General features: G+C 42.0%; 1 protein-coding gene across 1 annotated transcript in view; it reads right to left on the bottom strand.

Annotated features, from left to right (window-relative positions):
- The window catches only part of SORCS3 (sortilin related VPS10 domain containing receptor 3), a 180,275-nt gene that overhangs the window by 41,386 nt on the left and 125,248 nt on the right, over positions 1 to 13,641 (bottom strand). The window contains exons 10-14 of the mRNA XM_059852291.1: positions 12,290 to 12,436; positions 11,749 to 11,851; positions 9,335 to 9,411; positions 9,138 to 9,229; positions 6,212 to 6,319 (exon numbers count right to left, since the gene is read on the bottom strand). Coding sequence (XP_059708274.1) covers positions 6,212 to 6,319; positions 9,138 to 9,229; positions 9,335 to 9,411; positions 11,749 to 11,851; positions 12,290 to 12,436 — 527 coding nt within the window. The remainder of the gene's footprint in view (positions 1 to 6,211; positions 6,320 to 9,137; positions 9,230 to 9,334; positions 9,412 to 11,748; positions 11,852 to 12,289; positions 12,437 to 13,641) is intronic.

Below are 13,641 nucleotides of genomic sequence, written 5' to 3'. Positions count from 1 at the left end.
ACGGGCTGGATGGACAGCCTTGGTTCCCAGAGGAAGTGAAGGTAAATAAGGAAAGTTCAGAATCTTTCAGCAGGACAGCTCCCTGTCTCATTTTCTGCACTAGAAGCTGCAAGTTTGATTTAGCCTTCTAGAGAACTCTGGTGAAATCTTTCTTCCAGATTCCCTCTCTGCCAAATTTCTGTGTGGCTCAGCAGCAAAGTTGTACAAGAGCTACGTTTTTTTCAAGCAGTTTCTTCCTCTTTTCTCACAGAGTGAAGTGAAAAGAGGCCAGACTGATGTCAGGAAAGTTTGAAGGCACCTGTGGGCCATGGGAATTGAGGAACACTAACTCTTTTCCTCATGCACGTTGTATAAGACCCTCAATTCCTTCTAGGAAAAACAACCTCATGGTGTTTTGCCATCCACTCATACTGTCTCTCAATTGCTGAGGTTGCTAAGCAGAAGTGTTGGCTGTGGAGGGCAAAGCCTGGCACCAGGGGGAGAATACAAGCTCCTGTGACCCCATCCCAGCAAAGGCACTATTTTCTATCACTGGTTTCACCTCAGTTTTTCTCAGTACACCCACTCAGAGGTGGCAGACCCATGGCTCCCTACCCTAGGCAAAGGGGCAGAATGCTTCAAGGACACTGTGTCAGCTTAAGTAATTTTTTTTCCTGTATTAGCTTTTAATGTAACAGCAAGACTTGAACAAAAGGCAGCAGATGTTGCCTTGCTTGAAGACAAAAGATGATAATCAGCTTATCAGAAAAATACAGGAAAATTACTCCTGGCTCCCATGTAACTTTGAACTCAGTGGGAGTTTGGACCTGGGAGCTGTTGTCCTTTTCTCATCCTCAGTTTGCTGAATCTCTGCTGATTGTGAATCAGAATCTGCCCACATTGCCTTCATACCTGTATCTACTTTGCTGATGTCCCCCACAGGCCAGTCAGTTCTTTAGAATAAGAGTAACTCATGGAACTTCTGGTCACAGGATAAGGTGACTGCTAAAAATCTTTTCAAAGTATTTAGAGGGAAAACTCTCAAAAATAGGAAAACTCATTAATATCTTAGAAATACAAAGAATACCATGTTTGGCCAAGAAAGTTCCTTATTTGTTAATCTCTATAAATGTGAGAAGTGTATAAGGTAATAATATTTTAACTAGAATTTAGTATAATACATATAGTTTTAGCATCCTGTACCTGCCACTGTTGGAAGATGGAACTGAAATAGAGGGACTTCTGGTCTGACACAGTGTGGCCTGTGCTCTTAATATTTTCTTTCTCACTTCAAACCTCCCCTGGCACCCATCTGAACTTTTCCAACATCTCTCAATTACTTATTCATTCTTCCTCACTCTTCTGCCACCCAGTGATGGATTGCCAGTAATTTTATGGGTCTCTTGGAAAGAAGGAATTATTCCCACTTCATCTCTGGTGAAGCTGCATGGCCACATAAACAAGAAGGTGTTGGAAAGGGCCAGGACTCGTACCCTATTCATTTACAACCAGGAACATTTCCTAACACACATAGCCAAGGGCAGCAGCCACAGCAGTGTTGACAGACCAACTTTCAGTTCACTGCAAACATTAATGCTCAATTATGCATACACACATATACAGAGATCATTAAGTTCACATGCATAGAACTACATAGAAATTTATATACACACGTGAGTGTGTCTACATAAATATTTATCAGTATGGAGAAACTTAATGATCCCCATCTGTAAATGAGTGTCTGCACACACACACATATAATGAGTCTACTAAAATAATGCAGGGCTGTGAAGCAAAAATGTTGTTCCTCTTAATATAGGTTTGGAGAGATGCTTAGCACAGGAGATCAAGTGGCAGGGGTAATAATTACGAGTCAGAGCTGGCACAACATAAACCCCTTCTCTGGACCCATGACAACATCTTGTCTCTGATTTGAATGGTACAAACTAGTTTGGATACATCACAGTGTGATTCCTTTCCCCTGTTGGACAACCTCAGACAAGTAACGCGCTGTGCCTACGGCTTGTCAATCCAGAAATGTTAGATCTGACCCATCAGAACATGACATCATTAAAAGATACAGTGAGGGTACAGCACAGAACTTAAAAACCTGTAGATTTCAAAAAGGCTAGTGCATTCTAGGCATTCATCTGAGAACATGTCTGTGCCACCACCCTTATGCATTTATTTTCCTAGAGGACCCTGTGTGTTCTGCAGCCTTTTCCCCACACCTGCACCAAGCACCACAATGTGCTTTGGTACAAAGCTCTACAGTAAAGGAGCTGAACTGACTCTCCTGTCAGATGAGAGATGAGTCAAAGTAACAATGAAAGGAACTGCAGAAGATGATCAGCTAGGACTCGAGGAAGACAGTGGATTTACTTTGGTTAGGCAGCATTCAAGACAGACCAGCTCACACAGTCTCATGATACTTCCCTGTGCATCTCAAAACCATGTTCTTAATTGAGCCCCTCTACCTTGCAAACAAATAATTAATTCTTGCATCATTATAGCCATACAAAATTACAAAATCATAGAATCATTTAGGTTGGAACAGACCTCTGCAAGACATCCTGTCCAACACCCCACTAAAAGCAGCTCCCAGTTCAGAATAGATATCTTAGATATTCAGAATCACATAAAGCCCCTTCATAAAGCAAATTACCGATGTTACCATACTGACAAGTTTTTCAGGACTGTTTAGGACAAGCATACCCAGCACGAAGCACAGAGGATTCAAAAAGCCTAGGATGCTCATACAATAAAGACAGACCTGGAAAAAGCTCACTTAATAGCTATGAAGTGGGACAAAATTGTGTGCTAAAAGGGATGCTCCTTTCAACAGCCCAGAGAGCCTCTCACAGCATGTGGCACAAAATGAAGGTTGAGAAAGTAATTCTACTGATATATTGATTTTAATAAAATAGTATCATGAAAATATTGTTAATAATGCAATATTTTAATAGTAGTTGGAGTATAATGGCTATGTATACACATTCCCCTCAGAATATTATTTTTTTAAATGGCTGAACACAAAACACTTTGATGCTAATCTATGGAAGAAATTTTTTCTAACAGGAATCAGCTGAGACCATTAGATGAAGTATTCTGCATTTTCAGGGATGAGAGCCAAACTTTTAAAAGCCACTAACCTACCCAGTTTGGCAGCAGACAAATATGACCACAGCCTTTGTCCTTCTGCCTCAGTGCTGCTTCAAGTCTAAGAGCTCCCACTGACCCCACGACCAGTTTGGGATGCAAATCTCAGACTGTCATGCTCCTCTCGTTCGGGTTTCTACCCACAAACACAAATTCCATGTGCCTCCAAACCACCATGTGTAATCTTGGTTGGGGGAGCAAGTAGCAAGAGAAATACATTGATTTCTTCTCAGCCAAAGCTTACACAAGCTCAGCATCACCCTACACTGCCCTTATAGATGAAATCATTGAAATTCTCATTCGGAACCTAAGTGTTCTATATAGAAATGGTTTGCATACAGCTTTATAAATAGGCTCTTTCCTCCTCAGTTCCTTTCATGCTGTGTATAGAAATTTCTCAAAACATTCATTGCAAGTGTCATGTGAAATTTCCTTGTATGGCTTTTACAGACTATTCAGAATGGTTTTTAAAACTGCTAATGATGACAGTAATAATAAAGATAACAACAATAACAACAGCAATGGCAATAATAATGGTAATATGCCTACAAAGATTTCAAAAGAAAAAGTTCTCAACAAACCTAATCACAATATTCAGGAAGATAACTCACTTCCTACATTCTCCACCAGAAGACTACAGAGATATAAATAATAATAACCTTAGATTTATAATGCATTTTTCATCTCAGTAGAAAACTGCATCGATTTATAAAGCAAATGGCCTAAATCTACAGTTAGTTGCAACTGATTTGCTCCACTGATTTCAATGAAGGTGCTGATGTGCAGATTTATGTGAGCTCACATCTATCTCTGCACATGTGTGTGCATGTGTCTGCACGTGTGTGCAGCTGGAAAGTGACACACATTGCATGAAGAATTTCACAGAAAAACACCATATTAAACAGCACAAAGTTACACACTGTCATTGCATTTGCAGAAAAAAATGCTCAGAGTGAAGAGAATTGCAGGTTCTAATCTTTAGCTGGGAACTGGCATATGTGTTTTCCCAACAGAATGCTCACAGCAGACTCCTGAAAAGGCTCACAGGTATATAATATGCTGTTCAGTTTTGCTCTTTGCAAAACCAGGGCAATGTTTGCAGATAGCAAGGAAAGAGATGCACAAATATATTCTTCTACAAAACAAGGACCTTGTTTTTTGAAGAAAAAAAAAGAAGAAGAAAAAGTCAAAGCCAAGGCATTGTTTTGGAATAAAGGAAAAGCGAGCAATGCCACCAGAACTGACACCACCTCTACTCTGATAAAATCTCAGTAGCTGTCTGTGACAGACACAGAGGCTGCCTTGTTTTGCTCCAGCACTGTTTGGGAATAAAGCAGAGGAGTGCTGCTGTGTAAAGCATAACCATAATTACTTAGCCTGTCCTTCCTAAGACAGTTTATCACAGGGGATGTGGATGTGCTATACAGGAGTCGGCTACGCTTTCCTGAGCCCTCCAAGGCTACAGCACATTTCTCCTGCCATGGCATAGATGGCACAGAAGCCAGTTCAAATGACCATTTGTTAGAAGAGGAAAAATATGATTTTCCCCCAGCTCCTCTCCTGCAGCTGAGCTCAACTTCAAGTATAGGCACATGGTCACTTCTGTTTGTGCAAAGCTGATGAAGAGCTGGTTTTGAAAGGCATAACAAAACAATTCACATAACACAGTTGGAATACATTCAAATCAGTAGCAGAAATGTCTAAGACACACAGCTATTACCCTGTTCCAACTTTCTCAGAAACTGATGGCACTCAGTTTCTCACTACCTGTGACACCAGCAATGAGCTCCACCTACGCATTTATGCCACATGCGTATGCAGATGGACTGAAGCCTAGAAGAAAATAAACTTGACCTGTATCTCTTTTCTCTTGCAAGCAGTGAAAATGTGCAGGAACTTCAAGTGCAGATGCAGAAAAGCAGATTGACTGCAAGATGAAATTTATAATCAATGTCCTGCCCCTGAACTGGAGTGGTGCAACAGTGTGATCTGATATGATTAGCCAAAGGCTCTTCATGCCACTGTAAGTATGCTTCACAGGCATGCCTCAGTCTAAGAAATCTTAGCCACCTTGCTTTCTGATGTTTTTCAGAAAGCTGTTTCAGCCAGTTCAAAGACACACAGGTAGGAAGGCATTTCTGAAACCAATGAAGGCAGTGCATCTTGTTCTCGCTTTGTTCAGAACCCCAGAGCACAGTGCTCTGATCTGCTTTGTGCAAGAGGTCAGATGACTACTTGAAGATGTCTTTGAACTTAAAAACTTCCCTTTCCTGGTTGTTAAACTCAAATCCTGTCCTGTTCTTGGGTCAACATCACTCCAGTGGTTCTACCAGCCTTACCCAGTGCTTCAGCACTCCTGGAAGGAGGAACGTCCCAGCATCATCAGTGCCAGCCCAGGCTCTTCCTTCCATGGGACGGGTGAGCAATTCTACACCCCAGAACAAGAAGGTTATTCTAAGCTCAGCTCTGCATATGTACAATGAGAACACTTTTATCTTGAGCTAAAACTGATGTACAGCCCACAATGCAAGCAACAAGGCTGGGGTATATTCATACCCACCAGCAATCTCAAAAGACAGTCATGTTGCACTACTGGAGCAAGCACAGAACTGGCATGAGGTACAGCCATACAGATCTCTGACTTCTGAAGAGCACTTCAGTCCCTGGGCCTTCAGATCCAAGGAATGCAATCTCAGCAGTAATCATGAGAAAGGACCTCTGGTTGTCACTAGATGCAACCTGACCAAGGCTACACCACTCTCCAGAGAAGTAGATCTGTCTACTGCTCTATGTGAACTCCCAGAATACAGCCTGGGACCATCTCTCCTTGCTATAGCCCCTATCACTGCTGGAAAGAGCTTGGCTCCATCATCTATTTGCCACATGATGCAAGAACATGTCAACCAGGCCTGTGGCCATCAGCAAAACCCACGAAACAGCTCCATGCCTTCATGAAACCCTGCGTGTGCAGCTACATAGTGCTGCACTGCACGTCAGGAGGTTACCATGAACTTGGGGATCTCCATGCACCCCTTGTGCCATCACAATTTAAAACTGGAGCTGCTATACTTACGTCATTATCTGGGTCTCTATGCCAGGGTCTACTAGGGATCCATCCACAAAAAGTGGTGTTGATGTGAAACTGTATTTAATCCAGGATCTTCCCTCATCAAAACTCACCCTGGGATAGAAGCAGACAACATTTATACATATAAAAAGACTTACTCTAGAGCAAATGTAGCAATTAAAGGTTGGATAAGGTCTGCAAGCTCCAGCAGCTGGATTTACAGACAAGCACCAATCTTTGCCATTTCCCAGCCCACTAAATTCATGCTCCTGATGTACTTTGAAAGATCAAAGTTTTAGAAAGGATAAACACTGGAAATAAGTGCATGTATATATTTTATGCAGCTGTACATCAGACCTCAAGGGATCAAGAGGCTTTCCCATACCTGTTTCTGGGTCTGGAATAGCACCTGGCATGAAGCACCACTCAGAGCATAAGCAACCCTGGCCTTAATGCATGAAAATTGCTTTCACCACCACAAGACATTTTGACCCATCCCTGTATCAATGCCATATAGCGTTAGCTACAATCTCTCTAACCCTCTGGGTACTTAAGGCAAATATAGCTTATTTGTGGGAGTGAGGAGTGTTGAATGCAAGTGCATATACAGGCATCTGAGCACCTGGATCTGTCTGGGAGGCTCTTGATGGACACTGAATCCCCCCTGCTCCAAGCAGGGTAGGACAATATCTGACACACTGCTAAAGGACCAGGAGGCCACTGTAGTGTGTATGAAAACATGGGCTCCACCAGCCTCAGATCTCTGGTGTGGAAAGCCCAGACTGGCAGTCACCATTCCCTAATTCTCTGCCCCTTGTGTCACTTAACAAGACACCCTCACCTGTCTCAGAATGCACCTGAGCAAGAATAGGAAGTTAACTTTACACCTAGGACAGCACTCTGGGAGCACAACAACACACAGAAAGATTATCTGCCCTAAATCTATTTATTTAAATGTATGTATCTTCCCATACACCTGTGCATTTGTATGCGTTCTGCTTGCGTGCTTATCTCTCCAAATAGCATTTAAACTTCTGGGGAACAGCATGCTTCATTAGCTTAGCTAAAGTTCTCTCAGCTTTTCAATTATCCGCCCCTCTTTTCTCCAGCATGAAACTTATTGTACAATGTCTCAGCCTGAGAACTAATAGATTTACATGTACCCTTTAATCTATTCCACTCCTGCCCATAAAACAGGTGCCTACTGAAGCAATATGAAGCAAATTCCAAAGCCCCTAAGGGTACAATTTTGAAGGAAACCTGTTGGAGCTTATTGATAACAAATCTAAATCACTATTCATTTAATAGAGTGGGTGGGGCACTCAGAACTGCATACACCATTTCAGGAGACTTTTTGTGAAAGGAGAGCATCTGAAATGAACCTCTGCAAACAAAGGTGAACTGAGCTGTCAGCTCCGATGAAAAGTCAACCTGTGACCACATCTTTCCCAATATCTAAGTACAGGCACTTGTAGCAACATGCTTTTGATGCCTGAAGAGTCTTCACAATTAAAGACACAATTAAAACAGTAACACCTAGCTTGAATAACACAGTAACTAATGGTTAATACCTGACTTGCAGCTTTTTCCATAAGGGGCTCACCTTTCACTCTTCCAGAGCTCAACTTGCTGTAGTCTGACGCACCCACTGCTAGTGACACCCACCCTTGGCTAACAAAAACTTCTCCTTCCTTGACCCATCCTTGGTTTGGTCTAAAGACTGGGACATGGTCCTGATGTCCTCTTTCCTGAGAGCCCTTTAATTATAGCCATGACAACTGAGTTACGCATCAGAGGCTTCCAGTCACACTCCAGCACATTGACACCACACACTGGAGTCTGCAGCTCACCCTTAGGAGTCTGCTCTGTTACTGCTCTCCTCTGTATGTCCAGTTATGGAGCCAATACCTCCCGTGGTTAACAGTCCACTATCACACTGTGACTAAAGCAGTCATTTCTTTGCTCTAGGTGGCAACGAAATGGGCTCAAATGCAATATATTCAAACTTTTCTAGAAATCTATGTTGCATTCATCCCAGAGTTTTCTGTCAGATCAGAAACATTAAGTCCAGAAGCTTTTTATACTGAAAAAGTAGCTGTTAATGTTTTCAAAGTACATCTCCAGAACATGAGCTTATAAATGGGTGAAGTCAACCTGTTTTGAGTCAACCTGTCTTGGAATGACTGCAGTTTCACTGGAAGATTTTGTACAATAATGACTAAGGTAGAGGAGACCTTAACACCTCATCACTGCTGCTAAACACCATTGCTTCCTCCTTCTGTTTGACTGAAGACCACATTTCCTGTTCTGCATGCAAAATAATAGACATGTGCTTAGTTATGAATTTCAGGATGTCTAACTGGTGCCGGAGTCAGAGGGGCAAGAGCTAAGAAGAGGGTAATTTTGAATGGTATCTTTAGGCTGTTATAACCCATTTATAGCAAAACAGTGTCTTCAACTGAGAAATCATTTTGCCCTATTTCACTTCCAACTCTAATCAGCTGCCACCACAGTATCTCTGGAAATGGATAGTCAAATACTAGAGGGGTTAGCAACATATCTCTGTTGTCCCTATCTACACCTACTGCCCTCTCCTCTCTCTCCCTTTATCTGTCTTACCAGATTAATGTTAAATTCTGTAAACAAAATGTAGAAATGCATCCTCTCAGAAATACCTGAAGCCCAAAGGATGACTTAGTATATGTGTGTCTATAGGAAAGAAACCCCACCTGGGGGCTCATAGTACATTACCAGTGCAAAGAGCAATTCATAACGTTGGTGATTATGTATGGAGCCATTACATTTATAAAATGGGGCAGTAATCATTATATTCATCAATAAAACCAAAATGGGGGTAAAGCATAGATATGTATAACTTCACCTGCTCATTTTATAGACACTGGCAGCCTCTCAAAGTAACAAGTTTCCTTACCACATGTGCCGGATGGGCACTGACGTGTGTTTCATGGCCACTAGTGCCCCTCCCCAGTCCAGAAACCAAACGTTGTATTCCTCCTCAAAGATCTGCAAACAAAGGAAGTATTGCATGAGTGCTCCACTCCCATGGGAAGTGAAGAGTCAGAAGAATAGCAAAAGGCTCTGTGCTTTCCTTTGCTGTGCAAAACATACCTGTCTCCAGGAATTGCCACCATCAGAGGAGATGAACATGCCAACCTCCGTGTAGGAAAGTTCAGAGCCAATATTGCCTGCAACACAAGTGTCAGACATTCTTCTGTGGATGAACACACTAATGAAAATGTTAATTAAATTTTTGACATTTAATGTTGGAAAATTTGAAATTAAAATTGGTTGACACTCTCCTGTTACCATCACAGAATTCAACTAACCATGTTATTGTGTCACTGCTATTTCAAAAGTGTTCTGGCTCTGGGAGGCAGCACAACTCAAGAAGGGTGTTTTCATCAGTGCTCAGGATATAGGGAATATCATACTGTTCATCTACCTAATTTTTTTTCCCTGACACCAGCAAGAGTAACCAACTGTTTTAGATGAGTCTGTGAGGAAAACCTGATATGGACAACCATACAGAAGGTCAGTCTATAGGGACATCCAGGTTCAAGAGGATAAATCTATATCAGTTCAAAGATCTTCTTAGCCCAGTATCTTATCATGAGTGGAAGTCCTCAAGAATTAGACACTGATTTAAAAATAGCAGTGTAAGTTTTGTAACATTACATTTTAAACACCAAAATGGAAACTCCAAATTTTCAAACATGGATTTACAGATGGAGGCAAGGAAAGGAAGTAAAAAAGGCAAGAATTTGGTTGTTATCTTTTCATTCTTTCTGTCCAAAGCTGTTCCATTATTTCCTTCATTCACTTTCTCTAGTTTCAGCTGCATGCATTTAAACCTCACAAAATGTAACTCCCAAACAAGTCAAGAGGCTTTAGCAGCTGTACAATTAGATAATAAAACATAATTCTTCCATTTGCAGGAATTTAACCTCTGTCCTGTACCAAGTGTTCAAGTTTCCAGTCATTGCAGGAAATGTTTCACTGTAAATGAAGTGTTTGAGCAGCCAACACTTGTGAGAAAAAACTGCAAAGCTTATCCTTGAATGCATTCAGCAACAGGGTGAGATGCTGCTGCTGTTGTGCAACTAGTTAGTGGAAACAGATGTGTATATTCCCAACAGGTAAGGTTTTTTCATCTACAAAGCAGTAAGGCAGAAATTATATTCTGCCTTTTAAAGGTTAATTGTTAGACTGGGAAAGCATTCATCCCATGCACTGGCAGTTTGAAAAGAACCTAATTTACTAACAATTTAGATCAATGCCTAGAATCTCACAGTCCTGTTGCCTCTATTTGCTTCCTAAAAGGTTAAAAAAAAAAGCTTTTGTAATTACAGCATCATGAGTAGGGCTTGTTCCTAAGCATCCATCTAGCAAGTGCAACCTGCCAGGAGTGATGACTCCACTTGGCAATGCATGGGGATATCTGGAGGTTTGAACCAAATTATCTCACTTCATTTGGCCTGGATCAGTGAACTGGAAATCACATGGCATCTCCCTTGTTGAGATATAAATGTCATGAAGGGAACCCGTCTCGGATTCTGCCTTAGTCTGGCAAACACACTGAAGCACAGAAGGACATGGGAATGCAAATGGTTGGAGGAAATAGTGTAAATTCATGCAGACAATATGCTAACTGCCCACACTTGCAGGGCACTGCTATGCTGAACAGGACCAAGGAGATAAACTGAGCCTTAGAAAAAACAGTTAAGCTATTCAGACATATTTGAGTGTAGGTAAGAGGCTCCATTTGAAAAGACAGACTGCCTCCATGGCTCAGAGACCAGCTTTCAATAGCACCAGCCATTCAGGAAGCACTTTGCTAGCCCAGCAGCTCCCACAGAGCTGAGGGTGGCTGGTAGCCCCATCCATCCTGTGGATTAATTACAGTGGCTCTGCCAGTGCCACCATGAAGTATTGTAGCAGGCTGTCACTGAAACAGCACAACCTGCCAAAGCACTATTTTGCAGAACAGCCCACAGTACCAGTGGCCCATGCAGTGTTGATTAAATGCTGCTTGTCTTGCAGCAGTACAGAGTCAAAAATAGGTGCCATGCACAAGACAGGCACCCAGGAAGCCCAGGCTTCACTTGACAGGCTTTGTGACAACTCTGTGCTTGCTACTCAAAAGGAGGGACATATTGACACATCCTAGCAGTGCAGCCCTTGGGTACTATTGTCCTTCATGGCCCCTGCAGCAAACAGGTAGACATGTCCATCAGTGGTTTTAACAACACGAGAGGATCTAGTAATGCCACTGGGTAATGGCACCCTGAAAGTGTGGGCTTAGATCTGCAAATGGGTCATTGTAGAACAACAAATACCTGAAATCTTTTTTGAACTTGGGGCCATATGCCTTCTCCTAGCCCAAAGCAAATGGGAGTTAATGTGAATTAGCTTAGCACTTGCTGAAACAGAGCTGAAAGGTTTTACACCAATGGGGAATAACTCATATACTCTCAGGCTCCCAGGAAGGTATGGATGAGCAGTGAGAAGCACTTATTTCTTACCTGTGGCCACCAGCAGCCCAGGAGCTGTCTCTTTGCTGGAAATGCTCCCTGATGTGTATGGATTCTCTGAGAGTTGCAGGCGCAAGTGCAGCGAGCAGAAGGGCTGTTGACAGAAAACAAACAAAAGGCAGAAGCTTTAATATTCATCAAATTAAATATCAGAGGAACCCTTGGTGACTGCACACAAATGCTCTGATCCTTCTGAAAAGGACCCCACACATAGGTCATATGTTCCTTTGATGGATAAGCAGGAACTCTGCACTACAAACAAGCACGTCTGCCCTTGTTTTAACAACAATCTGACTTAGAGCACTTTTCCCCAGCAACTTTCTTATTCTGACTTGAATTCTATTAAACACATCAAGAAAGATGGTCAGAATTTGCCCTTAAAACCTATGAAGCTATAGATAAATAAATTTACTGAATTCATTTAACACACAGAAGGTCAAGAGAGAAAACATGGGGAGTTTTGTTAACCTAGTGACTACAATAAGCAGCTCTGAAGCAGTCAGTTGTGCCTTGGAAAAGATCTGCCACTCACCAGCTGGCAAAGTACAGGATCCCCCCTTAGATCAGTGTTCGGTGCCTGTAGCAAACGCCAGTCTCTGCCCTTGTTGTAGGTAATGAAAGTCTTGATCTGGTCATCTACCTTCCTGTTAGCCAGGAATATGCCTTTGATCCCTGCTACCTAGGAAAAAGGGAGAGAGGTGAAAAAAATACATCGGAAGAACAGGCCAAAAGCAATGTCCATCTGAGCACTCTCAGGAGTGGAGGGTCTCTGTAAAAGCAAGGAAGGCATCTCAATCAAATCTTTGAACACCAAATGGCACTAAAGGTATATCTTGCAAAGCTGAAAGGTCTTGTGTGGTTTCTCTCTTTGGAAGAAAAAGACAAGGATGGTCACAGAGCAAATCCCTAGGAAACAGCCCACTTTTGGATTTCATTGAGTTCTTGCAGATAGGCTGATGATGGGCTTGAAGGTGCAGCATGCACCAGGTCACACTTGGGCTCTGGAAGCTTGAGGATGGGGTCTGTCCCACTGCCTCCACAGACTGCCAAAACGGGGCAGACAGAAGATCACATCAGAAGCAGTGTGGGATCCTTTTGTATACCAGAAAAAAAAAATCAGTGCAAAACATGGGAATCCTGAACGTGCTGTGACACTGATGTTTTGCAAACTTGATTTCTTTGCTTTCCTTCCACATCCAAATTCTGACAAATCAAGCCAGTTGTTTCAAATGTTTTGATTTTTGTCAGCAGAACCCATTCCAGCAGAATATGGTCCTGTCAAAACATCCCCAAGAAGATTTCATGTTGAGTCTGGTCTCTGTTGCACAGCTGTTGTCACAGTGAAAGTGAGACAGGAAGAAGAAATTTTCTGCAAATCTGCAACTTCCTGGCAACTGTCAGGATGCAAATCCTTCTACTCTGAAGCCCCTGGAGTGATACTAAACTTTAAATGACTCTGTAAAAATTTATTAGCATTTAACAGTGAAAAGTCTATGATATACCACTGGGAGTACACAGGTTTGCCCAGGAATGTGAGACAATGAATGTTAATTTTAGCTGGTCCATCATAGCAAAGAAATATTCTTTTTCAGAGCCAGGAAAATATATTTAAACAGGTAAAGAAAAAACATAAAACCTGTCCTTCACACTAATCAATGTGTTATTTGTGAAGTTTCCCTCACTGACTTAAACGACCTGGATTTTTATAAACAAATTGATTATGTTGTTAAATGAGCATTATTCTGGCTGAAATAATAAAATGTATAGTCATAACCTCTGCATGCAGCTGCAAGAACCTTCTCTGTGTAACAGTAGTAATCAGCCTGCAACCATTTCTATTAGTATTACTGAGTAGTTGTTTGCTGCTGGCAAAGCACTGAGCCC

This window comes from Haemorhous mexicanus, chromosome 7 (assembly GCF_027477595.1).
Source record: "Haemorhous mexicanus isolate bHaeMex1 chromosome 7, bHaeMex1.pri, whole genome shotgun sequence".
NCBI lineage: Eukaryota > Metazoa > Chordata > Aves > Passeriformes > Fringillidae > Haemorhous > Haemorhous mexicanus.
The sequence above is the reverse complement of the archived record's forward strand: the minus strand, read 5'-3'. Positions and strand labels throughout refer to the sequence as shown.